The sequence below is a fragment of the Pimephales promelas genome, chromosome 5, assembly GCF_988280905.1.
Source record: "Pimephales promelas chromosome 5, fPimPro1.hap1.1, whole genome shotgun sequence".
Taxonomy (NCBI): Eukaryota; Metazoa; Chordata; class Actinopteri; order Cypriniformes; family Leuciscidae; genus Pimephales; species Pimephales promelas.
The window spans coordinates 31,758,614-31,786,047 of NC_142773.1; the positions used below are offsets into that span (position 1 = coordinate 31,758,614).

Here is a 27,434-nt window from a genome sequence, read left to right on the forward strand (position 1 = left end):
AAGAGTCTATGCTACCGAGTAGGCCTAAACAAACACAGATCAGAATGTGTAGTAGTCCGACTCCCAAGGGCCTGTTAGAGAGTTCTTTTAACAGAATACGTAGCTACAGCAGAACATGCGACCAGCGTGATTCACGAACGAACGAACGGATCGTATAGGTTTTAAACTGTTAGGCTAATTAAGCAAATCAACACAGTTAGGAATGAATCCATCAATGAACAAAAGGTGTTTGAAGTAGGCTAATGTTTTATTTGTGTGTGTGTGTGTGTGTGTGTGTGTGTGTGTGTGTGACTCGAATAAAGACTCGAATTCTATATTTTTACGAAAATAATTGAGTGAAATATGATAGGGTGGCTATACATTTTTATTTGTTTTATTTTATAGTTAGGGGCTGGGTCAATAATTGTATTGCATAAACGTCAATGTATTGTGCATAAATTGCAATATTTTGATTTGTTACAGCCTGTTTAAATCGGAAATAATGTCATAATTTATTTTTTAACAGACTGAGTGCATATAACTGGATTTTTTTCCTAATATTTCTTCCTCAAAGGTACCTATTAAAGAATCGTTTATGGAACCGAATGAGCCAGAATCAGCATCACGTTATTCCCATTCCTAATCTTTATTCAAACACAGCACACATAATAATAATAATCCTCGAATACTGGCTGTAGAACAAAACGAGTAGAACCGCGCGCTCCAGATGTGCGTGTTCATACGCCCACGCGCACGGTCGCGCGCACGCAGCAGCGTCTCATTGAACCAGAGCGGAGCTCAGGAGGAGAGAAACATGGCGACCTCGAATAATCCGCGAAAATTCAGCGAGAAGATCGCGTTACACAACCAGAAGCAAGCGGAAGAGACAGCTGCGTTCGAGGAGGTGATGAAAGACCTGAGTATTACTCGGGCGGCCCGTGTAAGTGTGTCTGTTTTTTTTCTTATGGCTCATTCGTTTGCAGTCCGAGGTGCGGGGCAGAAATTATGTTGATACGACACGCACGGAACCCGCCTGTCTGGACGTAAACAATAACAAACGCCCCTCTCTAGTGCGCGTTTGTCTCTAGCGTTGATTAATGGATTCCCTTCCAATAGACGCTGTTGAGATGGTTGATAATAACAGACGGTCACGACGAGGCCTTATAAAAGTTGCCATGCTCACATCTGCAGTGGTTTGAGCATGTGTTTTGACAGCCACATTATAGTCTCTCGCCATTATAGCTGGACTTTAACTTAATAAAAGCCATATCCAGAGTTCTAAATCAAAATGTTAATTTCAGATGTCATTCATTATCGAAGGGCTAAATCTCAATGTTTGCATTTATGTTTACATGCTCTCAATGAATAATTTAGCAATAAACAACAATGTAGGCTATTAGCTCAGTTCAGCATTATTGGGCAGTGCACTTATGCTAAAATAAGGACTCCAGCAAACTGATGACAGGGTTGTGATCACACAGGCTTTGGTAGCATCCCACCCAAGATTAAGACTAAATACTACTCATTTCAAAGTTATGCTCACAGTTTTTCATTTTTGTTTTTTGTTGCTCTTGTTACTGGTACTATTTAAATTCAGGTGCTTCTATAAAATCTGCGTCATATGCATGGTAACATACATATGCCACAGCAGTGTGATTTATTAATGCAGCTCTTTTTCTATCCAATAAATATATTGTACAAATATTGATGGCTAATTAGAATCCATTTGGCTTGAGCATTTAAGGTAGGGTTGCAGCGATATTTGGCGGATAACCAGTAATTATTATCAACCTGCTCACAAAACCCAACCACCTCTGGCTTGTCCACAACAATGGGCTGAGGAAACACTTTACCACCAGCAATATCGTTGCCTAATATTAGACCTACTCCTTCTATCGGGAGCTGAGCACGCACTCCCAAACATACAACTCCCGTGAACAAATCAGATAAACGGAGTGCAAAGGCGATTATTTGAAAGGCGATAAATCTAAATAAAATGTTATAACATTTTTGAGAGCCTGATTACAAAAACAAAAGTCTCACCAGCCATGAGACTAAAAGCCATGTCCCAAGGGCTGTTGGACAAGTTCTCATTTTATGTAGCCGATTTGACAGACATGTTGCTCCTAATGTATTTTCCGCTTTTTTTCTTTTTTCTTAAAAGTGATTACACTTATATTTCAAGCAATTCAAAACTGTCATGGCGAACAGTGCACATCTGAAGTTTCTCAGCTGATGGAAATAATCCATTATTTATCGGCTTTAATATATTGGCCAAATTTTCTTATCAGGCCCAGGGTTTTTTCTTATCAGGCCCACCTTCTGATTAATGACAGAAATGAACCTTCCCATGAGGCGATATTCGACTCCTTTAAATGTAAGTGGGGTACTTTTTCTAACCTTATTAAATGTGTCATCCTTTATGTCAAATTCAAACATTTCTATCTAAAAATTGAGTTACAATAATAAGACACAATCAGTAAGAAGTTGTTATCAATCAAGTTAAATTAGTATCAACAAAATTCATCTTTGTACTGCAGAGGTGGCATAGAAGAACTAAAAGGTGTTTACAGTAGGTATATTTACTGCAATGACTATTTAATGAGGCTTATATGACTATTTAATGAGGCTCAGAAGTACTATGAATGCATTCATAGTAAATTCATGATAACAATGTTATGAGAGTAATAGAAGGTTTTGAATACATCATTTTTTAAATGATTTAAATAATGGAAATTATACTTTAAAATTTGATCTAAAACTGCCAGTAGGGAGCGTACTTTTTTGCAATGAGAGGATTTGCTAGCTTGCATAACTCAGTACTGAACATTCTCCAGTTATGGTTGTTGTTACAAGGTTTCCTTCTTTGTGTCCTTACTTATAATTGGAAGTAGCCTCGTTTTCAATTAAGAAATATCACTCCTGGAAATCTTGAATGGTTTTCAGCAGGGCAGTTTTACTTTAATTAGCATCTCACAGTTTTATTGATTGGATGTTTGTTTTCTGTCTTGCAGTTACAGTTACAGAAGACCCAGTATTTACAGCTTGGTCAGAACCGAGGACAGTACTATGGCGGCTCTTTGCCAAATGTCAATCAGATTGGAAACGCCACCATTGACCTTTCCTTTCAGGTAAGGAGCAGGTGATATTGACTATAAACAGATGTATGGAATACAAGTTGTGTACGGAAATGTTATCTTCATGATAGAGCTTCATGATTCTTGATAAAGTTTCACTACAGATCATGATTCTCCTACAATTCTGAGTAGACTAACTAAACAAAATAACATGTAATCAGGGCCGGCCCGAGGCATAAGCGAACTAAGCGGCTGCTTGGGGCCCCCTGGCCACCAGGGGGCCCCCTAATCGAGGTTATTTTTTATTTTTATTTTTTTAGATGACTTAAACAAGTGACATAAATCAATGAATGAATGAATATGACTGAATGAATAGTTCAAGACAACAAAATTCTGATTTAATGGTCAATATACCTGCCTACAAGTTACAACTGCTGCTCTGTCTGCCAGCGTTTAAGAAGTCATACGCATAATCTTCTAGACACCTCGCGCGTGCATAGACAATTCGTGCGCAACTGCGCCTAGTCACGGTATCGGTTTAAGTTGGAGAAAATAGCCCGCAGGAGAACTTATCCTTCAAGGTGTAAGGGTAGCAGTTTGAATAAATAATAAACATAGCAGTTTGAACTCTTCTCCACTTTATTATACCACACATCAGATCTCCAAACACCCGCGACACTCCAGTAGCCTAGCAAGTGCGCACGACCCATCTACGGCAAGCCCCGAGGGGAAAAATACATTGCATACACACATACAACGAGCGCCTGAACATCATAACCGGTATTATAGTAACAGACTGTGTTGATTATGTCATGTACTATATAACAAAGTCTGTTACAATAATAAAAATAACAATAATAAAGATTTTGAGGATAGTTACTCTGTATTGAGACAGTTGAGAAATAGGCTAGTAATATTTTTAGTTTTCAACAATAGCTGAGACCCAGAAAGTTTTTTTTTTTAATTTAGTTTTTTTTCATGTCATCACATTGTTTAGAGCATAATAAACAAATGGTAAAAAAAAAAAAAAAAACCTTTTTGAAAAATTATATTTTATTCATATGTAATACTTTGTCCTCTGTAGTGGACACCAGGACTCAGTTGTTAAAATTAAATGACATACAATGTGTAGGCAAAAACAATGGGATTTTTTTTCCAATCACCAATACATTTTGGGGTTTCAGGATTTTTTTGAACTAAAATTTGTATAAAGATGATTATCAACTATGTTATGAAAGATATAATGGAATTAATTGATACACCAATTTACTTTATGCAATATATGGGTAAAATTGGCATAAATTAATATTCCCATTCAATGCAAAGTATCTATACACTGTATCTAATTTGCACATTAATGTGTTCTTGGAGCAACATTTAATGAGGAAAGAAGTGTAAGCATTGGCGTAATAATAAGCAACATTTTAATAATAATATCTAATATGTCATAAGAATATTGACGTATAATTTATTTACATATTCACTTGTTATGTCTCCCAGAATGCCTGATAAACATGATTTATGTCCTGATGTTCTCTACAGTGGACATGAATGAAATCAATGCCCTGTAACGCAAAGTCATTTTTTTCATTTGAAACCCCATAACATTTTCATGAGATGTTGGTTGATGAAATACAATTTGAAAAGTAGTTAGATTTAAATTATAATTACAATATATTACCATATTTCAATAAGAGTGCTACATTTGATCACTAAATTAATGTTAGACATTTTTAAAGACCAAGGAGAAGTTGTTTTCATGGTGAAACCTCCAAACATTTGGTATCTCTGTATTGCCCTGAATGTGCTCTTTACAGGACATCCAGAAAAAAAAATGTGCCATGCATGGTGTCAGAGAAATACACTAAAATATAATGTCCACTACAGTGGACAAAAGTCTATTCCTGGGTCCCAGGAGGATAGGCCAAAGTATCATTGCTCTTACGTTTCTAATTTCTCAGTTTTGTCATAATTTTAGCAAATAATTTATTGTATAGCCTATGTTTTGAGACAGTTTTAAGACTGTTTTCAAACTTTTTTATTTAAGTAGGCATCTATTTTTTTATTAATACATAACCTCAGTGTATTCATTTATAATGTATCATTTTTGCGTGACATTTATGTCAATAATCGTCAAACACAGGTGACTCCGCGTCGTGGGAGGGGCCCCCAAATCAAATTCTGCTTAGGGCCCCCAAAAGGCTCGGGCCGGCGCTGCATGTAATTTACTAAAGCTCCTGACAAAATGTTAATTACTGCAGTCTATTACTAACAAATTATTTAAACTTTTTTTTTGAATGAATGAATAATTTCAATACTGGATTAATCTGTGTTTTTGAACAAATCTCTTGAGAGAATGATTCAATGACTCATCAATGATTCTTTTTTTAACAGTTGCTTGTCACCACCTACCAGTGGTGGAATGTAACGAAGTACAAATACTTTGTTACTTTACTTAAGTACATTTTTCACGTATCTTTACTTTACTTAAGTAGAATAAATAGCGCATACTTTTTACTTTTACTTCGTTACATTTTGCAGCAATTATTATACTTTCTACGCCACTACATTTCTACAAATTCTGTTACATTTTCTGATCAGTTTTTCCCCTGCCAAAACATAATCTGACCGTCCGTTCGTTGCACGTTTGTCTCACCAGTGACGTTTGGTTGCCATATAGATATATCAACTAAATGCGTCTCGCACGCAGTGTGTTTATCGTGCAATTTATACGTGAAAATTTTTACGTGCATAGAAAACACCGTGTGTAATATACGTTTGGTTAGGATAATGGCAAGCCAAGAGGTTCAGAATTACACCATAAATTAATCGTGCTTACTGCCAAACATAGTTATTAACATATAAGTTAGTAAGGATAAGCATGGTTTATATTGCCTAATTGCAAGCTTGTTTCAGAAATGGTGACAACATTTTTTTCCATCATTATTGAACATCATTATAGGAGTATTAGGTTGAATTAAATGTTTTATTAATCATTAGAAAATAGTCATTAAGAGAATCAATTGTTATGCAAGTACTTTTACTTTTAATACTTAAAGTACATTTAAAATCAGGTACTTTTTACTTAAGTATGGTCGTCATTGTGTTACCTCTACTTTTACTAAAGTAAATATTTATCTGCTTATTTGTACTTTTACTTAAAGGGCATATTGCAGGTTAGAGGACCCAACGAGTCAATGCATAGAAAAACAATGTAGGAACTAGATTTTCTTTAAAATATACGTATAAACACGCCACAGAAGCTTCTGCAGTCGTTTTTGTGAGAAAATTTTACTTCCGCGTCTGAAAATGGGCGTGGCGGGCGTGACGCAATGAGCGGGAGAGCGGTCGATTCACACAACAGGAAAACAATGGATCGCATGACATTTCGGACGCTGAGGAAATACTCGTATGACGGATCAAGCCATAAAGTTATGAGCCTGCTATGCTAAAGAGATCAGGGACAGGCCAGGATAATGTCAGACAGAATGGTCAGAGAAAAATTGACCTGTGATGTGAGGAGAAGCAGTGGAGAACAGGACAGGTGCCTTTTAGGTGAGAGACGTGCGTATACACGTTCGCTAACGATACACTGTGCTCACAATACTGTACAGATTCTATAACAGGCCAGCAGACATTAGTATGTTTAGGGTAGATTTATATACTATTAAATGTATAAAAACTTTACTTGAGTATATTTCTATACTAAAAGCATAGGCTATACTCGGGTAAATTTTTAATACATATTTTTCACCTTGGTTATAACATAAACAGAACATTAAAGGTTTGAGTATTTAAACAACCAATTTTGTTTTTCAATTACAAGTTTTATTTAGGGCATGACATGACTAGTTACCTATATAACACTATTTGATGCCATTGGTAGTATACGACGATCAATATTCTTGCTTCGGCATACCATGATGTTGAACTCCATCATATCGCCGGGATGCTAATCATTTGATCTGAAGTGAACGCTACACACGACCGCGTTTCCCGAGCCGATGCAGAGGAGAAATCCCGTCTCTTCACCTGCTCAACCCGCACCAGGAACGAAAGATAGGCTATATAGCACCGTCACTTTTATTGTAATGGAAACTTGTGGACTCGATCTTGAAGTCCTGACAGGCTGGAGTTTTTGCAATCTCCAAAAAACACAATAATTTACCATGACGATGATAAATTAAAATGCAAAAACTAACGATAGCACACTGACTGACGAGCGCTCTCACTGAACACCAGCCTGCTCTCACTGAGCCGAGGCTGCGGCTCCCTGATATGACGTCAAATGACGCGATGTTGAAAAAAAAGCCGTTTTTACTAGCAGTCCAAGAAACGCTCACTTTATCTTCTAAATTAGTGTCCTTATGTTGTTTAAAAACATTTTAAATCCTGCATTAACTTTTCATATGGTATTTTCATACAAGGTTATCTAAAAATTTCGATTTTTTTTTTACCTGCAATATGCTCTTTAAGTACTGAGATTCCACCACTGCCACCTACTGGTGTAACAATGTAATTAGTCTTTATTTGAAGCATCAAGTTACTTTCTAAATGTGATTTACTTTATTTTGATTGCTGCTGTAGACACTTATATCCAAACTATAAACTTTTATCCCAGTACTTCTGTGATCATTTAATATTTCTATATTACACAAAAATAACGATACTGTGTGGTTGACAAGACCCCTGGTATATTGGACCCATGTGTTGGCTCATAAAGTGACAGCATTCTAATGTTTCTGCTGCTGTCTGTCTTTTTTAATGTTAGTCAAACAACAAAAGACAGAACAATCAATCATTGCTCTTGACTGAATAACTTTTGTAACTTTAAGGATTAATTATCTAATTAATCTATGTTTCATGTTTGGTAAAAATTATTTATGGCAGGTCAATTTTAAAGTCACTGGCCATTGGCAGCTGTGGCAAAAAAAAAAATTGTAGGCCCTGCCTATACATGACAACTGCTCTCTCTCTCTCTCTCTGATTTGAATGTTCTCTGTGATCATACTTATACTAAGTTTTAATAGACATTGCCAAATGATTGTCATTTAGGAATTATTGCATGGGTGTTTGAATCAAAATTGTGATCATTTAACGATTAATCGTGCAGCTCTACTACTTCATGTTTGTTGGTTTTTATCAGACTCCTTTTCAGAATTCAGTATTAGACACAAGCAGAACGACTCGTCACCATGGGTTGGTGGACAGGGTCTATCGGGACAGGAATCGCATCACATCGCCACACCGCAGGCCCCTCTCTGTGGACAAACATGGCCGTCAAATATCCTTGATGCGTCTAGTCATAAATGCAGACACAATTATTGCACTGCTTTGCTCTGTGTGCCAAAACAAAAAGTTTCTGTTTCTACTTAATACTGGCATTATGAAGTCCTTAATGCTGAATCTCACATTGATAGCTGTCCATATGCCTCTGTGTATCTGTCACCACCACCTGATACCAGCTGGAGGAGGTGAGAGTTAATACTCACACAGTCTGCTAATGATTGTACATACTGTATATGCTGGCCTAATATGCTAGATAACTGTTAAAATTGCATGTCAATAATTATTCTTCCTCGCTCTTTGATGGCTCAAATAATAAACCCTGATATAGTTTATATAGTTGTTATTGTAACATTGTAATTTTTAAGTTGTTTAAAGGGGCTGTATGTAGTCTAGAATTCAGAAACCCTTGTTTTTAGTGACACCGGTGGCCATTAAGTGAACTGCAGCCATCAAATTAATGGGCGTGCTCGCACTTGTGCACATGTAATGCCTGGTACACATTGTAGGATTTTGGTCTGTCTGATGAAAGATGACCAATCGTGGCGATTTCTGTGGCCGTGGCTACTAAACGGTGGTCCTGTGTAGTACAGTGAGAGAGATTCAAAAACGGCCGCTGTTCTACAAATTTTCTGACAGTGTCCGAAATTTAGCATGATCATCTCACAATTTGTTTGCTGCTACGACCTACGTCTACTGACTAGCCAATAAAAATGGCACATGAAAGGTGCTCTTAGCAATTTCACGTGTTTTTTAAAACTACTTCTCGCCAATCTTGCTCTATTTGTTTAGCACTAGCGCATGCTGATGACCTTTTATTTTTCTATACTAACTTGCATCATACCCTACGATTCAATAGGTGTCATCATTATTCTACATGTATGTCTTAAAGGGTTAGTTCACCCAAAAATGAAAATGATGTCTTTAATGACTCACCCTCATGTCGTCCCAAGCCTGTAAGACCTCCGTTCATCTTCAGAACACAGTTTAAGATATTTTAGATTTAGTCCGAGAGTTTTCTGTCCCTACATTGAAAATATATGTACAATATACTGTCATTGTCCAGAAAGGAAATAAAGACATCATCAAAGTAGTCCATGTGACATCAGTGGGTTAGTTAGAATGTTTTGAAGCATTGAAAATACATTTTGGTCCAAAAATAACAAAAACTACGACTTTATTCGGCATTGTGTTGTCTTCCGGTTACGTCCCAGTGTGACCTGCAACGGAAGCCAGCGAATGTATGCACAGGCAATATAAAATAAAAAAAGAGAACCGAGTTTTTAAACATTTATAATACAAGCCTGTGCATGAGTAAGTGGCAGATAAGAAAGCATCTGATCATAGAGATGTGGATTTGAGTGCACAAGTTCAGTTATTTACCGACATTATGTTGACAGATGAGGTAATTAAAATGACCTCAATTAAATAAAAACAGTCAATTACATATTGGCAAAACAAAAAATAATTACATTATTAATTGTAAATTCTGTATTGTTTTCTGATTTTTACCATGAATATGGCCCTTTTGATTGCAATAAAAATATGACTCATCCTTAATAGAATCTTAAAATGAAAGAGTATCCACAATATGCTCTGTATGATTTTAGTTTCTTTTTATTTTTTACAGTTAAGATATCTTGCTAAAAGGTAGTTTGCTTATTTAATGTCAGTATTTATCAAATGTTTGTTTATACCTTCCTACCACTATTGTGCATTTGAATCAGCATGTTGTGGTACAGTATAATCATGTAATTTTAGTTAGAGGAGACTTTTACATCATTCATCACATGATTCTTGAATTTCTTTGTTCTGTAGGACCAACTCAGACTCTGCCCTGCACCAGAGCACTTTGAACCCACAAGATGCATTTGCAGGAGGGTCTCAAGATTTTCAGCCGAAACAAGGTTTTTATTTTTTATTTTATGATCTTATTAAATGCTCTCATCAATGATCTAATGCCAGGTTAAAGGTTGCTGTGAACTGTATCCTGTAGAATTTTCACCACACTTGTTTCAGCGTATGATTTCATCCCTCTCTATGTACTAGTTTTTCTTCTCACTATGCCAGGAACAGGGGAAGCTGAAAGTGACATGGACAAAGAATGTCAAAAACTGTCATGGGATCACAAAAAGGTATATTTTAAAATAGATTTATTTACTATGGTTTTCATATGATCTTTTATCAATTAATTATTTGTCGTTTTTTTTATTCTTCATAGAATACTTCACCAAGGCACAAGTCAAACAAAATACCTGGAATCAAGTAAGTGTGGTTTCAGTGGATTTTCTTTTTGAAGCTGATAAAGTTTGAAGTAGAGTATAGGTGAATATTGAAGGACCATTCAATTTGGAGAGTCAAAGGTTAATTTGAGCAAACAATTTTCCATTTATTATTCAACCCAAGAGCTATCTAGAATGACCTACTCCTTTATAGCAGCCTTATTTTAACATATCATATAATCAGTACAATGGGCTTTTTCTGTTGACGTATCTATTTATCCCTGTTCGTTTTAATGTCCCTCGTGTCATTTCCCCAGCATATTTCCGTCTCCAGACCAGGAAATGACTTCATCTCTAATCCCAGTGGCACACAACACGGGCGGGTCTCTGCCAGACCTGACCAACATCCAGATTCCCCCTCCTCTCCCCACACCTCTGGACCCTGATGACTCCTCATCCTCTCTCAGTGCCTCCAACAGCACTGGCAACCTGTCCAACACTCACATGGGCCTCACGTCTGCCAGCCAAGGTGATTCTGACAAGTGTACGCATTAGGACAGTGGTTCTCCCCATTGACCGGAGGTATCCGGAGGTCCCCACCATTTAGGCTAATGGTACATCTGCTGTAATTACAGAGCTGAAAAGAAAAAAGTTCCAGAAATTTGAATAGCTGAATGTTTTCAGGGATCCCACTCATTTTAAACAAACGAATTTACTATTTTTACCACGCAATTATAATTTACTGGGTAAGGATTTAAAAAAAAGCCTTTGTATATAATACATCATAAAACTATTTTTAATGCATTAATTATGCTTTATAATAATGCATTGTATTACAGTTCTAATACATTATAATCCTTATCTATTCATTGAACACACCTTATTAAAGTATAACGCATTAAAACAAATGACAAACGACCAATTTCAGATGTGACAAGGAATCTGCAAATATTATAACATGTTTTATATAATGCAATAAATCTTACACTATGAATACCTTATACATTAAGGCTAAAAGTAAAGTGTTACCAAATGTTTTTACTCACAATTTCTATTTGATAAAATAGGATATTAATTAGGATATGCGCTCTGTGTGTAAAGATGTCCTGTGCTGTTACTGTTATAATGATAATTACGAGGACTAACCTTGAGACTTTTTGAACATTATATTGGATTAAATAATATCTATCAATGCCCCTTTGTCTCACTCTGGGTAAAACTGAAAACGTTGTCTGCAAGTGATTAATAATTCCAATTTAGTGATACCCTACATAAATGGATTATCTAACTTGTATTGGAAATTATTTGGATACTATTAATTCATCATTTGATGTGTGACATGTTTTCTCAGCCCAGTCCACGGCGACAGTGAGCTTTCAGCGCCGGCATGAGAATGTAGTTCCTCTGATCCTTAACACAGACTCCCAGCAGCATCTTCAGCAGCTGTCACCCACCCTCTCTCCTACGCTCTCTCTATCAGCACAGGTAACACTGCTCTCATACCTCCAGCTGCTGAGAAGGACTGATTACAGGAGGAACATTACTTGATCAGATGCTAATAGACTGTCTCAATCTGGACCTATGGTAAATAGGAGGTGGCGATAGATGCCATGACGCTTGAACAGCAGTTGGCTCAGTATGCTTTCTTCAGTCAGCCGTCCTCACAGACGCAGACTACTGGTGGACTTCCTCATCTCCAGCAGAACACCCAGCTGCCACCTGTCTCAGGAAGCCAGACGCAAACCTCTGTGGGCATGGATATTAACACGGTAAGATCACATCTCAGCACTTACCTTCATGGAGCTGCAGTGCATTTCTAGATATTGGGTGTGTACGGTCAGTCGATAAGAACATAAAGGGCACTAAATTACATTCAAAATAATCATGGATACAGTACCAGTCAAATGTTTGGCATACCTAACCATTATACACAAATGTAAAAAAAAAAAAACCCCAGTAATAATAGAGAGTATATATATATATTCGATTCTTTTAAATCACCTCTCTTTCCCTCTGCACAACCTGTTAATTTTCACAATTTTACAAAAAAATATATGACTTCTATTCCTTTCTGGTCAATCTTTATCCATTTAAAAATAAAAAGATGAATAGCATAAAAAAGACAATCACCCTACCATTCAGAAGTGGGTTTTTGAAGCTTTAAGAATTTAGGGATAAGCCTTTAGATGTTTTTTTTTTTTTAAATTATGTAAAACATAATCAAATTATAGATGTCCATATTTTTGACTGGTAGTGTAAACAAATTTCAACAAGTGTTCTTTCTTTCTCATTTAAAGGACAACTCCGGCGCAAAATGAACCTTTAGTCTAATTACACATTGTTACCTAGTCAACCGTATCTGAGATTTGTTTTCATGATTGCCGAATGTAAATAGTTTTATCTCTAAAAACAGTTTAGCCTATAACGCTAGTATAATGCTAGTATATGGGCATAGAGTAATGACAAATAAAAATCGCTTGTTATTACCACTAAAAAGGCTCAAAATAGCCCCACAGTAACACGACAGCATAAAAAGAGTCCCTACATTCAAACCGAAGCATTGAGAACTTTGTCAGTGTCCATACAGTTTAATAAGCAGATGTTTTATACACACAGTAAATTTCGCGAATTCAGGAAGAAGCCATCTTGGAAAAATAGTCTCTACCAGTCGATCTACGAACGCCGATCCAAGTGCGCTGGTGAGATGTGAATAAGGTGATAAGGTGAGCGCGAACAGTAGGCTCCGTGTACATATTGAAGACAAGTAAACGGTTTGTGTTTGTGTTTCTTCTGGAAACAACGGATCATATGAGATTCTGCACAGTTCAGCGCACTTGGATCGGCGTTCGTAGATCGACTGGTAGAGACTATTTTTCAAAGATGGCTTCTTCCTGTATTCGCGAAATTTACTGTGTGTATAAAATATCTTCTTATTAAACTGTGTGGACACTGACAAAGTTCTCAACGCTTCGGTTTGAATGTAGGGACCCTTATTATGCTGTCGTTTTGGTGTGGGGCTATTTTGAGCCTTGTTAGTGGTAATAACAAGCGATTTTTATTTGTCATTACTCTATGCCCTATATACTAGCATTATACTAGCGTTATAGGCTAAACTGTTTTTAGAGATAAAACTATTTACATTCGGCAATCATGAAAACAAAACTCAGATAACGGTTGACTAGGTAGCAATGTGTAATTAGACCAAAGGTTCATTTTGCGCCGGAGTTGTCCTTTAAGTTCTCAGCTTATTCTGTTTTAAACATATCATCATCAGTCTTGACAGTACTGGTACTATCAAGTAAAGACTGAACCGTTTAAATGGCCAAATAATCAGAGACATTGTAGTGAATTATTTCCTGACTAAATTGGGAGCCACAGGCCAAAGTCTCAGAGGTCCCCTATAGGGGCTCCGTTGGTCTAACTTGGTGTTGTTCCACATAGGCTGCTTCCCTCCAGCAGTACCGCTGTAGGGTGGGGTCTTCGGCCAATCAGTCTCCGACCTCTCCGGTCTCCAATCAAGGCTTCTCACCGGGGGGCTCGCCTCAAGTAAGGCGAACCCAGCAGCCGCTGCTTCCACCCTGTAGTTTGTTTTGTTTGGAGCTGATCTGGAGCCTGTCCCTTTAGCCCGTCTGTGTGTCCTAGTCCAGTCGTGTCTCCCAGTCTCTCTGATCCTGGCTGCTTCGCTGTGTGTCTGAGCACCACTTAGTCGTTCTGTGTATCATGCTGAGTAGCGATATAGGCCAGTTTCATTGAAAGTGCCATTGCTGTTGCATATCGTTTTACCGGATCATGTTGATATTGTGCATTTTGAGCATAACTGCTGGTTGTGTCAGTTTAACACAAGATTTTTGTCCTTTAAAATGTCTTTTTAAATGAAATGTTAATGCTTTGAAAGAATGACTTGCAGATTTTGAGAAATTGTACTTTTGGATAGTTCTTTATATCTTACTTGGTAATTCAGGGGTCTTTAACCCCCCGTATATGGTACCACTAGATATTTTATAATTCATTTTTTGCATCTCTACGAGCAATCAGCCAAAAATCTAAGAAGAAGGCCTCGCTCTAAAAAATGTATTTTCTAAGAATCTTTTATTTTGGAGCAAGTGAATTAAAAAAACACTGTTTCAGCCTAAAGCCTTATTTTAGAAAATACTTTTTTTAATAGAGTGCAAATCTCTCCTTGTTTTTGTAAAAAAAAAAAAAAAACGTGTTTAAAAAAATACAATATTACATTAAAGCGAGGGTAGGCAATGTTTTTCATAAACACTTTTTGTGATACTGGTTGAAACTCTTTTCACATCCTGATAGCAATCAATAAAAGAAATGTTCTAAATATAAAAAAAAAAAATGCACATATATCTTCTGTGGAAGTCTCAGGACCAACATTTCTTGAAAAACCCTGAAAACCCAGGGTGAGACCCGAGCCGGATCAGGTCCAAAACTTTGATAAGTGCCCTGGACACGGGATGGGTCTTGATAGTTGTAAATGTGCTTTTACCGAATGGACCTGAGAAGATCCAATTTTTAAAAACAAATATACCAACATTGCACTATTCGTTTCAGGAGTTTTAACAATATTTTATTAAAAAAAAAATTAATAACAAAAATTATTATCCCCTTCTCTGTCAATACGCGTTTTGGGGCGGCAGTGGCTCAGTGGTTCATGTGGGTTGTCTACAAACCGAAAGGTTGGTGGTTCAATCCTCGGTTCCACCTGACCAAGTGTCGAGGTGTCCATGAGCAAGACACCTAACCCCAGCTGCTCCCGACGAGCTGGCTGGCGCCTTGCATGGCTGACACCGCCGTCGGTGTATGAATGAGTGTGTGAATGTGAGGCAAATGTAAAGCGCTTTGGTGGCCATTAGGTCTATGAAGGCGCTATATAAATGCAGTCCATTTACCAGTTGTTTTTTTTGTGTGTGTGTTTTTTTAAATAATCAAACCCTCCAGAATACTGGTGGCGAGCAGCGGCGATCGCTCCACATAGGCCGTTTGGAGCGTTTAGAGCATTTGTTTCAGAACCTGGGGCGTTTTCTCGCTTCAACAGCTCTCTGCAATAATAGTGCCATTCGAGGGGCTGGGAATTTGCTTCTAAAATGCAAATTTCTTTGGCATGTGAGTTGAAGCATTATGCTTAAAGCGGTTTCATGAAGTACATTCATTCATGTCGTAACCACATGTAATTAAGAGATGACAGCCCGTGACATTCTACACTGAGCTATGATTTATGTGTTTATATGTTAACACGGTCAATACGGAAATCAATCTGTAGCAGTCAGGTGGTACAAGTGAAGCTCTGTAAGTTTTTTACATTCATTATTATTGTAATATGTGCTTTGAGACATGAGGTAATTTAATGCTGTTTCGTATTAATTTGCAGAATCTGCTGTGTTCGTTCATGTGTGGCTTTGGCTCTAAAGGAAGGGTGGGATCTTATGCTTTCAAAGCTAACTTGATACTACTAACCTCTCTGAAATTGGCTACACTAGCTTTAAGATTAATTTTAATGACTCTGAAATTGAATTGATATTAATTAATATTGTACTATATGCATGTTGTTACTAGCCAGACCTAAAATGCAACATTGAGTTTTATACAATATGTAGTAACAGGGTATATTTGTTCTGTCTTGATCCACTAATGGGGCTGAAAAGGATTAAAAATTCTGCGTTAGTTCATATTTATTACACATAATTATATAAGTCTTTTAGTTACTTTGCCTTTGGCAGTAAACACTGCTCCAGAGTCCACTGACTGCTCCGATGGGTCCCACAGTGTGGCATGTTTTTTTTTTTTCTTCAATTTTGTACTTTTTACTTGGTAATAATGGTGTGCAGCTTCTTCCCTTTGTCTCTAAATGCCATAATCACAAACTGGGTTAGAGAATATGACTGTAGTGATTGTGTGGATTTTTTTTCTTCATTTTTTTCCCACTGGGTTAGGTTTAGCTTTTTGCTTATCTGTTGCTTTAACAAGGTGTTAAATTTCCATACAGTGCAACATGTTTTTGTGTTTGAAATTAGCCAAAATGTCTTCGTCAAAGTAACATGTTGATACAGAATTGATGTTGTCTGTTTTCTTGCATCATGAATTGATGCAGAATGTCAATTTTTTTTTATTGATTTTGATCCTGTCATGGGCTGAGAATATTATTTTAAGACCTTTGTAATAGTCATTGATCTGTATTAGCCTTTTCATGGATGGTGATTTAATAATATGTTCTCTTTCTAGCACTCGTCCATTCTCGGAAGTGTCTTTGGTGATGCCTTTTACGACCAGCAGCTGTCTCCTCGGCAGACCAGCGCTTTGTCTCAGCAGGTGAGGCCACTATGTCCAGTATAAATCTGTTGAATTGTACTTTAGCTGCTTCAGCCCATTTGGAATGTTTTAAGACGCATGCAGACGGTATTACCACAGTTCTATCTGTTCATCTATATATGTCACTGTCAATGTCTAATTTATTTATATAACACCTTAAAACAACCAAAGTGCTGCACAACAGACAAAATATCATCATACAAAAACATTTAAACACTAATAAAATACATCAGAAGAAGAACATCAGAAAATAATAATTTAATACAAAACATCATCAAGCAAATAAAGCAATTAAAACTAAAAGTGTTATCGGATTAAGGATAAGCTTGAGAAAAATAATGTTTTTAGAGATGATTTAAAGATTTTGGAACATCAATAATAGATGAGTGGAGGATCTAAGCATTCTCTCAGGAGAGTAGAAATGGAGAAAATCTGAAATATAAGAAATATGTGAAGAACTACTGTACCCTGTCCAGGAACAATTTTTACCTTGCTCTTTACATATATGGGCCACTAGAGGGCAGCTGAAAGCTTTAGGTTAGGATGACAAGTGTAGGGTTACCTGTGAGCTATTCTTTATTAGTGGCACAAAAGAGATGTACCGGGACATAGATTTGAATCAGACCTGCTTAATATTTTGTTTGAATCTGCATCATGTTCAGACTCTGCGGGCATGCCTCCCCTGTAAGAAAGTTTTGTATATTTTAAATCTAAATGCATACTGTAAATCCGGTGCATTTTGAGATGAAAACTAAGTAATTGGGTCAATGAAGAAAATTGTTCTCCTGTTTTTGTGCTTTAGTCATTTATTTATCGGTTGCATAGATATGAATGGTTATGGTAGGGCACATTAGTCACATATAGTAAATTATAGTTTTTACAATGGTCAAACATGTAGAGTGTACATTTGAACCATCAAAAATATGTATCAAAAGATGTTACTTTTAAATGAATTTATTTCTAGAATTATGACTAGGGGCCTGTAATACATATTTATTATTGTACAAATCATATTGGCAAACTTTGCACCCTGATTTTGAACATCGCTCATAAGAAAAACTGAATTCTTCTGGGCATGGCCTTTTATGGGCTATAGCCACGCCCTTTGTGGCGGTCTCTGACATGTATGATGTAATGATAGCTCACTGGCACACACGTTGGAGATGCACACGTTGGAGCCGCCCGCGCCATTGGGTGTGCAGTTGCTGCAGCAGGGAACTGAGGTTATGTTAGTAACCGAGTACGTTTTTCACATTTATACCAATCTAGTGTGTAGGTAGGTATTGTGGCCCACCCCTAACATAATTTGGTATAATCAATGTAAGCATGGAGACAGATGGCTAACTGTCAGGCAGAGTTACAGCATACACAAAGATGAAAATGCTATGTATGGACTTTTTTAACTCTAGGGGACACGGTGTAAAAGCTAAAGTCCCAAAAAGTAGGTGTGTTTCTTTAACAGAAGAACTGTATGTTTCTTTCCTTTGATTGTCTCCTTTAACCTTCACTTTATAGCAATTGAATTTGTTTTGATTCTTTAGCTGGAGCAGTTCAACATGATTGAGAATTCCATCAGCTCAAACAGTCTGTACAGTGAGGGATCCACTCTAAACTACTCTCAAGCTGCGATGCTCAACCTCACTGGGTGCCACGGCAACCTGCAGGACATGCAGCAGCTAAGCTACAGCAGCCATGGGAACATCCCCAACATCATTCTCACAGGTATTGCACCTGCACCTGTTAGAGATTGCATAATATTGCATAAAGTCTTAGTCTAGCATCACAGAGGTCCCTCTAAAACAGGGGTATCCAACTTTATTTCATTTGAGAGCTACTTTTTAAAAATGAAAGTGGCTGAGAGCTACTCGTGTTATACAGTACTTAAATCTTTTAAATGTATCATAACTCTCAAATTATCAACAACCCAAACTGATACACACCTGAAGTCAGAAAAATAACAGAAACAGAGAATGCTGTTCTTTATGGAACAAAGTATTTTTCATATTACACTGTAGTCGTCTATACATAACTATAGTTGGTTTTTATAGTGCTTCATATCTGGAGAAAAAAATGGTATGAAATAATCCATATCACAATCGTAGTGACCAAAATGATCACCGTTATCACGGTATTGTTAAAGGGATACTTCAAGATCGTGTTTCGAGATCGCCCAAAATGTCCGTGATTCGGCTTTTACATTCTGTCTGCGTTCATTATGTTTACTGTGGTGAGCAGGACGAGGCTGAGGGCCGTGGGAGAACCACGCGAGGTCGGTAAATCCTGAAGGATCCCTTTAAATGTGCTGGAAACATTTAAAAAGTACTGGTATGATAAATGTAATTTTTATATTATATATATATATATTTTTTTAAGTTTTATGTCCAAAACCGACTAACACATAAAATTAACGGCACTATACACTTTTTCGTTAAATAAACATTCAAATAAAAACGTATAACATACGAGTGCCTTACAACATAACATGTTACAATTTTTTTAGAAAATGATAAACCTCACATTTCAGCCTTTAAATCATTTTAATGAAAAGGTCAAAATGATAAATTATAGGCATCTATCTGCTCTATAAACAATTCATAAACAAACAATTCAACCATAGGCTGTGTTATTATCTGAACTGTTGAGATTTTGAGAACGCACATTAGCTTAATTTCCATCTACCAGTTAAAATGTAAAAAGAAACTCTCCGATTTTCACATTGGTCTGAAAAAAAAATGTCAGACAGGCTGAATGAAAATGTAAGTCCACTTTCTGACAGTAGGTGCCACTTATCGAAAAGCAGAAATCGAGCTGTATCCCTGGTAACCTCTGTAAACAAAGCAGCTGCCCTTATAAACACTACTTTATTAGGCATTATACAAAGGGAAGATGAATAGCAAATGCTATCGAAACTTTTCTGAAGACATTTGGTTCCCCCTTAGAGATACATTCATATGATTCATACATTCTTTCATATAATTCCTCTCAGCATTCTGTCATGTTTTCACACAAAACCTGCAGTGTTTTTACTGCAAGTTTTTCAGATAATGTTAATCAAATACGAAAGCCAAGAGGCTCCAGTTACTGTATAAAAAACCTTTATTGTTGCTAGTGTAGCCCCTTCAGTTTGAACTCCCCGCTCTGAGCGGGACTCGGACCCGGGCGCTCTAACAAGGAGGCTAAAGACCACAGTCTCTAGCGTCAGTTACTAGAACGCCTCTTGTGATTAGGGGTGTGAGGTTTACACACACAGCTCTCACTGCCCTTTGTTTGTTACACTTGCGCCGCAAATTAGGCACAAATATATTTCGCCAACATTTGTAAAAAAAAAAAAAGTCCCATTCCTCATGAAAATCATATGTTTAAATATTTTTTTACTTTTTTGCTTGAATGCTGTCTTTACTCATCCTGATACAAACCAAGTTTTGTAGCTAATACTGCCTTGCAGCCGTGTAAGCGTGATGACACGCTTGATTGAAACTTCACCGTCCCGGTATTTTTTTTTTTTTCTATTGTTGGTTGTTATTCTGTTATGTTGTAATTGCATCTGCATGTTAAATAAATAAAAAAATAACCTCACCGCCGATGTGTCAAATAAATACTTGATTTGCATTGGAGGGGGTGGGACACCTTTCAATTTTAGCTGACTCTGATTGGATGAATCGTACGTCTTGGTTAACTACCTCGAATTAGGCCACGGACTACTGGTAGTGTGTTGGAGACCCCTGCTCTAAAAATTTAAGCTATTATATTAAGCATCTTTTAGATAAATTCTCCTCCAAGCCTATCCAAAGAGTTGTCCAACTCCCTAACAGGTGACATGAGCTTTGACGCAGATTCCCAGTTCCCTCTGGATGAGCTGAAAATCGATCCTCTGACACTGGACGGCCTGCACATGCTCAATGATCCAGACATGGTTCTAGCCGACCCCGCAACAGAAGACGCTTTCCGGATGGACAGGCTGTAATCTTTAGGTATATGATGTTCATTTGTCCTTCTTTGAGATCGGTGTGATTTAAGAGGAGAGAAGCAGCATGTCTGTGGGACACTTGACCCTGTTTCTCAAAGCCCATCCTTTGGGAAGAGATTGCTGAGAATGTTGCCACCACATGCTAGGGAAAAATGGTAAAGCTTTTGAGCAAGCAGCCCATCATTTCTTAGGATAATACACTCACACCTCAGCAATCATGGATTCCTTTAGCTCTATGTGAGAGAATGTGACACTACATATGATCCCTCGTGGTTCAATCATGCGTTCTTCCATTTCATTTCCTGTAGAAGGCCCCCTACCATCTCCTCCTGATGCACACTACATGCCTGTTACTTTCCTTTTTTTCTTTTACTAAAAATATTTATTTTATGCACTTTTATACATGCATATATACCACCAAAAGCATTGTTTAAGCATTATTTATGTTTTTTGCTTTTAAGAGCAGTAATGGTTAAAAAGGAGTGTTAATCCTCCCCATTTTAAGGGCTTTTAGACATGAACACAAATGTACTTCAGTACAGACTGAACATGATTGTAATGTTTTATAGATGTCTATTTTCAGCTTAAACCGTGCTAATGTGGCTCAAAATGATCAAATTAATCTAGTTGAAAAAAGTCTAACTGGAAATCCTAATATCAGAGGACACATTTGATACAGTTTAAAAGGGATAGTTCACCAAAAAATGAAAATCCTGTCATAGTTGACTCACCCTCATGCTCTTCCATTTCAGTAGGACTTTTTCTGTGCAAAATAGACGATATATTTTGAAAATATATTTGTTTTTGTCCATGCAAAAAGTCAATGAGGCCCAATACAATACATTTGGAAAAAAAAGACCTCACACTCAGGCTTTATTCAGAATATATTCCGTTCCACAAAAAAAGAAAGTCGTACAGGTTTTAAACGACATGAGGTGATGATGACAGAACTTTCAATCTTTGATGAAATGGTGGTGTTTTAAATCAACATACTTTACATATTCAATGTACAGTATGTAATGTTACAATATGTCCTACAAGCTCAGCCATGGTAACTGATATAGTCAAAATGATGCTGAAAACTTTAACATTACTTGTAAGTTCCTTCGGTTTACTCCAAAAGACGCATGAAGACAGCATGTGATCATGGCGATCGTTTGCATATATGTATCAGAACTAGTCACTGTGATAACCAGATTCTGCCTTACACTGAAGATGGAGGTTTTTTTTTCCCGTTTTGTTCTCCGTTGCTGAAGGTGTTTTCTGGTACTGTAAAAGTTGCTGTATCTCATGAGGTTGTTCTGGCGGAAAGTTCTCATTCGTCTTCTGGTAGCCTTGTGAAATCAAATGCCCAAAAGGGGAGGTTTACTACTCTTTTTTAATCCTGTCACATTCATCTTTATCTCATTTTCCTCAGACTTTTATACTCTAACCATTTTTGTAAGTGTGAGAATTTTGTTTACAAAATTAAAAAAAACATCGTAATGTTTAAATTATTCGAATGCTGAATATATATATATATATATACATACACACACACACACACACTGTATACCGTGTGTGCGTGTGTATATATATGTGTGTGTGTATATATATATATATATATATACCAGTTTATATATATATATATATATATATACCACAGTTTATATACTGTGTGTGTGTGTGTGTATATATATATATATATATATATATATGTATGTATACACAGTACAAACAGTATATATAGTAAAATATTTTATACTATAAAATATTTTAAGAAATGTTGTTATCCGTGTAAAACTTCTACGTACAAGGGGATAATCGGATTTGGATTAATATCTATGCAAAGCATAATCAGACATACTAGATCACAAAAATACTAAAGAAAAGCTCAAACAGACGTACAGCTTTTACAGCATCTGTGGGTTCTGAGTCCGTGCAGCTGAATTTTACTTGCTACATGGATTTTTTTTTTCTGTTGTTGTCAGCAAAAAGGGAAAAAAAAGAGAAGCCGTTAATGCATGAAAAACGTTTGGATTCTCCGTAAGGGATTCTTTTTGTAAGGCATCTGATTGCACTGTGTAAATTTCCTGTATAAAAAAGCATGACCTACATGTGCTTTGTCTCTGACAACTGTTTTCATGAGGATCATGCTTCGTGTGTTCAAAATGTAAAATAATTGACGAGAAGGATGTGTCAGGTAATCAGTTACTGCTATAGTCCTTTATTTGATTGCCTCATCAAAAAGAACAGCATTGCTTAAACCAGAATGTATTTTGACACTTGTAGGACCAAACATATTGATTGACACTAGCATTATTTTTGTTACTGTGATGTTTGTGTACTTTTCCATGTGTTTAATACTGGTAGTTGCCCTCTGCATTGTTGTGGCCCCTCCATTTCATTTGCTAGAGGCTGCATTGTACAGAGGCTCAGAGCTATTGAGCTGTGACTGGTTTTAATTTTATTTTGCATGTCTGACCATCACAAGTATTGGTGATTGATAAGCTGTGCACTTTTATCTTTTTGATATTTTATTTTACATCTCTATCTATGTGTTCTGCATTTGTGAACGTACTACATGAGAACACTTCCTACATTTACTTGGCACTTTAATCTATACCCAATCTCCCCCCCCCCCCAGTCTTCTCGCTACCCTCTGAGTGACTGTTAAGTGCACTGGGTCTATTTCCCCCTACTGTTTGGCCGATTTTGCCTTCTATTCTAAGACAAGTATTTTTGAAAAGGATAAAAATATCTGTTGTCTATTTATGATTTTATACTTGGTCAGTGAAAAAAACAACAACAAAAACAAAACAAAAAGAAAACCACTTTTTTATGTAGTGTTAGGAAAGTATGAAAGTTCCCCAGATATTTAAGAAATGAAGGAAGGTTACCTTTCTGTGTCAATTTACCGTAGACCAGTTTACCTTTTATAAAGCTTCATCTGTGGATCATAGTGTATCATTACCATGCATTGAACCAGTCCAGAACATTTCTGGTCCAGAAAGGAGAGCATGCAGAAAAAAAAGGTCCTTCGTCATTGTACTTATTCAGTATCTAATGTATGCACAGCCTTCATGTACATAAATGCTACACTTATACATTTTAAATGTAAGAGTAGAGCGCAAAATATCAGGAGTCTGTAAAAATAAAAAATAAATAAATATATATATATATATAAATAAACTAAATGAATTATATGGAACTGTATGTTTTTACATTTTAAAATGCTTGAAGTGGACTCTATACTGTCCCTCCGTTCAGGGGTTTCACACTTTCGTCGAACTCATGTTTTAAATACACAGGTCTGTGTTCATTATCAGGTGTGCTCACACTTCTAGCCAAATCATAAAAGAATCCCTGCTGCAAATGTAAACGCAGTTTTGCTTTTCAGCCTCTATACACTGAACATTGTTGAAGCTTTGTGAAATAATATTCTCTTATGTCTTTGTTTTGTAGTATTTGCAGTAGAACTATTTGGTGCAGGCTGATATCATTTTATTTTGTGTTTTGTATGTGTGTGCATTGGGAATTGATGTTTAAGTACTGTAAAAGCTGTCTTCACATGCTCAAGGTCTGTTTGCTTCAGTGTGTTGTAGATCTGTGATTTCTTTGTTGTGGTTGCTTTATCCACTTCAGTTCCTAGATTTCCAAATATCTGATTTGTAGGCCAGATTTCTTTGAATGAAACAATATTTTCACAAGAGTCCTCCTTACGCAAAAACATAAGATAACTGTTTCACAGGATATTACGGAGCCCTGCACGTAACATGCAGACAAAAATGTATTGTGGCCACAAATTAAGAATTCATCAGATATACTAATCCGTTAACTCATTTTAGTAAGACTTTAGTTCGTCTTCAGAACACGAATCTTTAGATATTTTTAATGAAATCTGAGAGCTTTCTGTCCCTCTATGGACAGCTACGAAACTACCACATTCAAGGTCCAAAACGGTAGGAAAGACATCCTTAAAGTAATCCACGTGACTGCAGTGGTTTAACCTCAATTTTATGAAGCAACGCGAGTGCTTTGTTTGTGCAAAAATCATAATTTACCACTTTATTTACAAAAATATTGATCTGTATCCCAGTAGGGAGAGCATCATGAGGCATGTGTGTTGTGTTGACTTGAGAGCTGGTGTAGTTAAAAAAAAAAAAAAAAAAAAAATATATATATATATATATATATATATATATATATATATTGGTGCAAACAAAGCACTGGAGTCACATGGATTAATTTTATGTCTAATAATACTATTCTGAACCTTGAATGTGGTAGTTGTGTCGCTGTCAATGGGAAGGACTAACCCTTTAATTAAAATTAGTTAAAGGAAATCATTGTCATGTGGAACTAATTTGTTCCCTCCTTATGATTGAACTAAAACGAGGAAACAAATTAGTAAAACGTGCTAACGTGTTAGTAAGTCGTGGGAATGAATTGTTAATTTGTGGCCATTATATACATTTTTTACCCCGCATGTCATGTGCTGGGCTTCATAGTACACATTTGAAAACTGCAATCGTTTTCTAAGCAGTGAGCATCTTGTTAACTTATGAATAATAAGCAAAGTAATCTGAAATCGGAAGGTATCCTGTTTAACATATCTTGGAAGAAACCAAAATATGCCAAGGAAGGATTTCCCATAATTTGCTCCAGTTAATACACTTTTTATATAAAATAGAGTTTCTGTTTGTCCCAAACAATGACAGGGTACCTTTTAATTGTGCAAATGCTTTTTATGAGGGTGCCAATAGATTCGTAGCCGTTTTTAATCTAGTCAAAAATGTTTCGCAACTTTTTTTTTAAGTTAAGGTCTAATTTTTATTATTAATTCTAGGAAATTTGATATCATATCAGTCATTTGTCAAAGCGCCCTGTTCATAGGGCCAAAAAAATTAATTGTGCAAAAGGTTTGCTTGTACACTCACCTAAAGGATTATTAGGAACACCATACTAATACTGTATTTGACCCCCTTTCGCCTTCAGAACTGCCTTAATTCTACGTGGCATTGATTCACAAGGTGCTGAAAGCATTCTGCAGAAATGTTGGCCCATATTGATAGGATAGCATCTTGCAGTTGTGGGATGCTCATCCAGGGCACGAAGCTCCCGTCCCACCACATCCCAAAGATGCTCTATTGGGTTGAGGTCTGGTGACTGTGGGGGCCATTTTAGTACAGTGAACTCATTGTCATGTTCAAGAAACCAATTTGAAATGATTCGAGCTTTGTGACATGGTGCATTATCCTGCTGGAAGTAGCCATCAGAGGATGGGGACATGGTGGCCATAAAGGGATGGACATGATCAGAAACAATGATCAGGTAGGCCATGGCATTTAAATGAATTGGCACTAAGGGGCCTAAAGTGTGCCAAGAAAACATCCCCCACACCATTACACCACCAGCAGCAGCCTGCACAGTGGTAACAAGGTATTTTGGTGAGCTATTGCAAATTGTAGCCTCTTTTTCCTATTTGTAGTGGTGATGAGTGGTACCCGGTGGGGTCTTCTGCTGTTGTAGCCCATCCGCCTCAAGGTTGTGCGTGTTGTGGCTTCACAAATGCTTTGCTGCATACCTCGGTTGTAACGAGTGGTTATTTCAGTCAATTCTCCCATTCTCCTCTGACCTCTAGCATCAACAAGGCATTTTCGCCTACAGGACTGCCTGTCTGTCACCAACAACCATGCCACGCTCAAAATTATTTCCCATTCTGACATTCAGTTTGGAGTTCAGGAGATTGTCTTGTCCTGGACCACACCACTAATGAGAAACTGAATAGGTGTTCCTAATAATCCTTTAGGTGAGTGTATATTTTACTTGCATTCTTTCTCTATAATTGACAAGCCATTGAAAAAAAAAAAGCCAAAGTTTGTTGTTTGTACCTTTTAAAATTAAAATCATGCTTCGGGCATGGTCTGCTACTGTTTTGTCTTCAATATGAAGATGTTCTTGAGTAATTGTCAGTTGTCCTGACTGGCTAGGCTCTGTCTTTGTTGACCAATGGTTAAAATGTACTTTAGGACAACCGTATTTAAAAATCAAGCAGATATGTACCTTGATGTTTAATCTCTCCCAGGGCCAATCATTTACGTGAGACTGTGTGTCTTCAGCCTTTATATTGGGTGAACTTTTGCTGCATGGTACGGAGTATTAAAATACCCGAAAGTCTTGATGTGATGTCCTGCTTTTTTGCAGTTATCAAGCTCTAAGTATGTCTAAACTCTTCGCTAGTGCATTACTAAAACTTTTGCAACTGGAAATATCATTTTTGACAAAGTGGTTTTGTATCTTTCTTTATGTGCAAAAAAACATTTGTTAGTGTTAAAGAGACAACATGATAATGCAACCCAGTGGAACTGAAACGTATACACAAGAAAACTTTTAAAATACTCTTACAGTATGTGCATTTAATGAATGTGAACTGTTTCGGTGGTTCATATCTATACAAAGGCAGCTAATTTCTATTTTTTCAGTGTATGATCATTCAGATGTTGCACATACATTTGACTGCAAAGTTCAGACGTTAATCTAGTTTTTTTTTTGGTTTTTTTTTTTGCAACGAGACATAACTATACTCACTAAATATGCAAAACT

At 36.8% G+C, this 27,434-nt stretch overlaps 1 protein-coding gene across 3 annotated transcripts; it reads left to right on the plus strand.

Moving 5' to 3' along the window:
* The first annotated feature begins 734 nt into the window (after nt 1-734).
* crtc1a (CREB regulated transcription coactivator 1a) lies at nt 735-27,410 on the plus strand. 3 transcript variants are annotated; one of them, XM_039677633.2, is made up of 14 exons: nt 735-919; nt 2,994-3,110; nt 8,203-8,340; nt 8,469-8,530; nt 10,161-10,249; nt 10,392-10,477; nt 10,564-10,607; nt 10,882-11,093; nt 11,916-12,049; nt 12,157-12,333; nt 14,006-14,110; nt 16,796-16,882; nt 18,424-18,604; nt 20,695-27,410. In XM_039677633.2, the coding sequence occupies exons 1-14, from the start codon at nt 794-796 to the stop codon at nt 20,844-20,846; spliced, it is 1,710 nt and encodes a 569-aa protein (XP_039533567.2). In that variant the 5' UTR covers nt 735-793; the 3' UTR covers nt 20,847-27,410. The 3 variants fall into 3 exon arrangements, with proteins under 3 accessions (XP_039533567.2, XP_039533568.2, XP_039533569.2); XM_039677634.2 differs by having other exon boundaries at nt 736-919; nt 10,413-10,477; XM_039677635.2 differs by lacking the exon at nt 14,006-14,110 and having other exon boundaries at nt 736-919.
* Nucleotides 27,411-27,434: the final 24 nt, after the last annotated feature.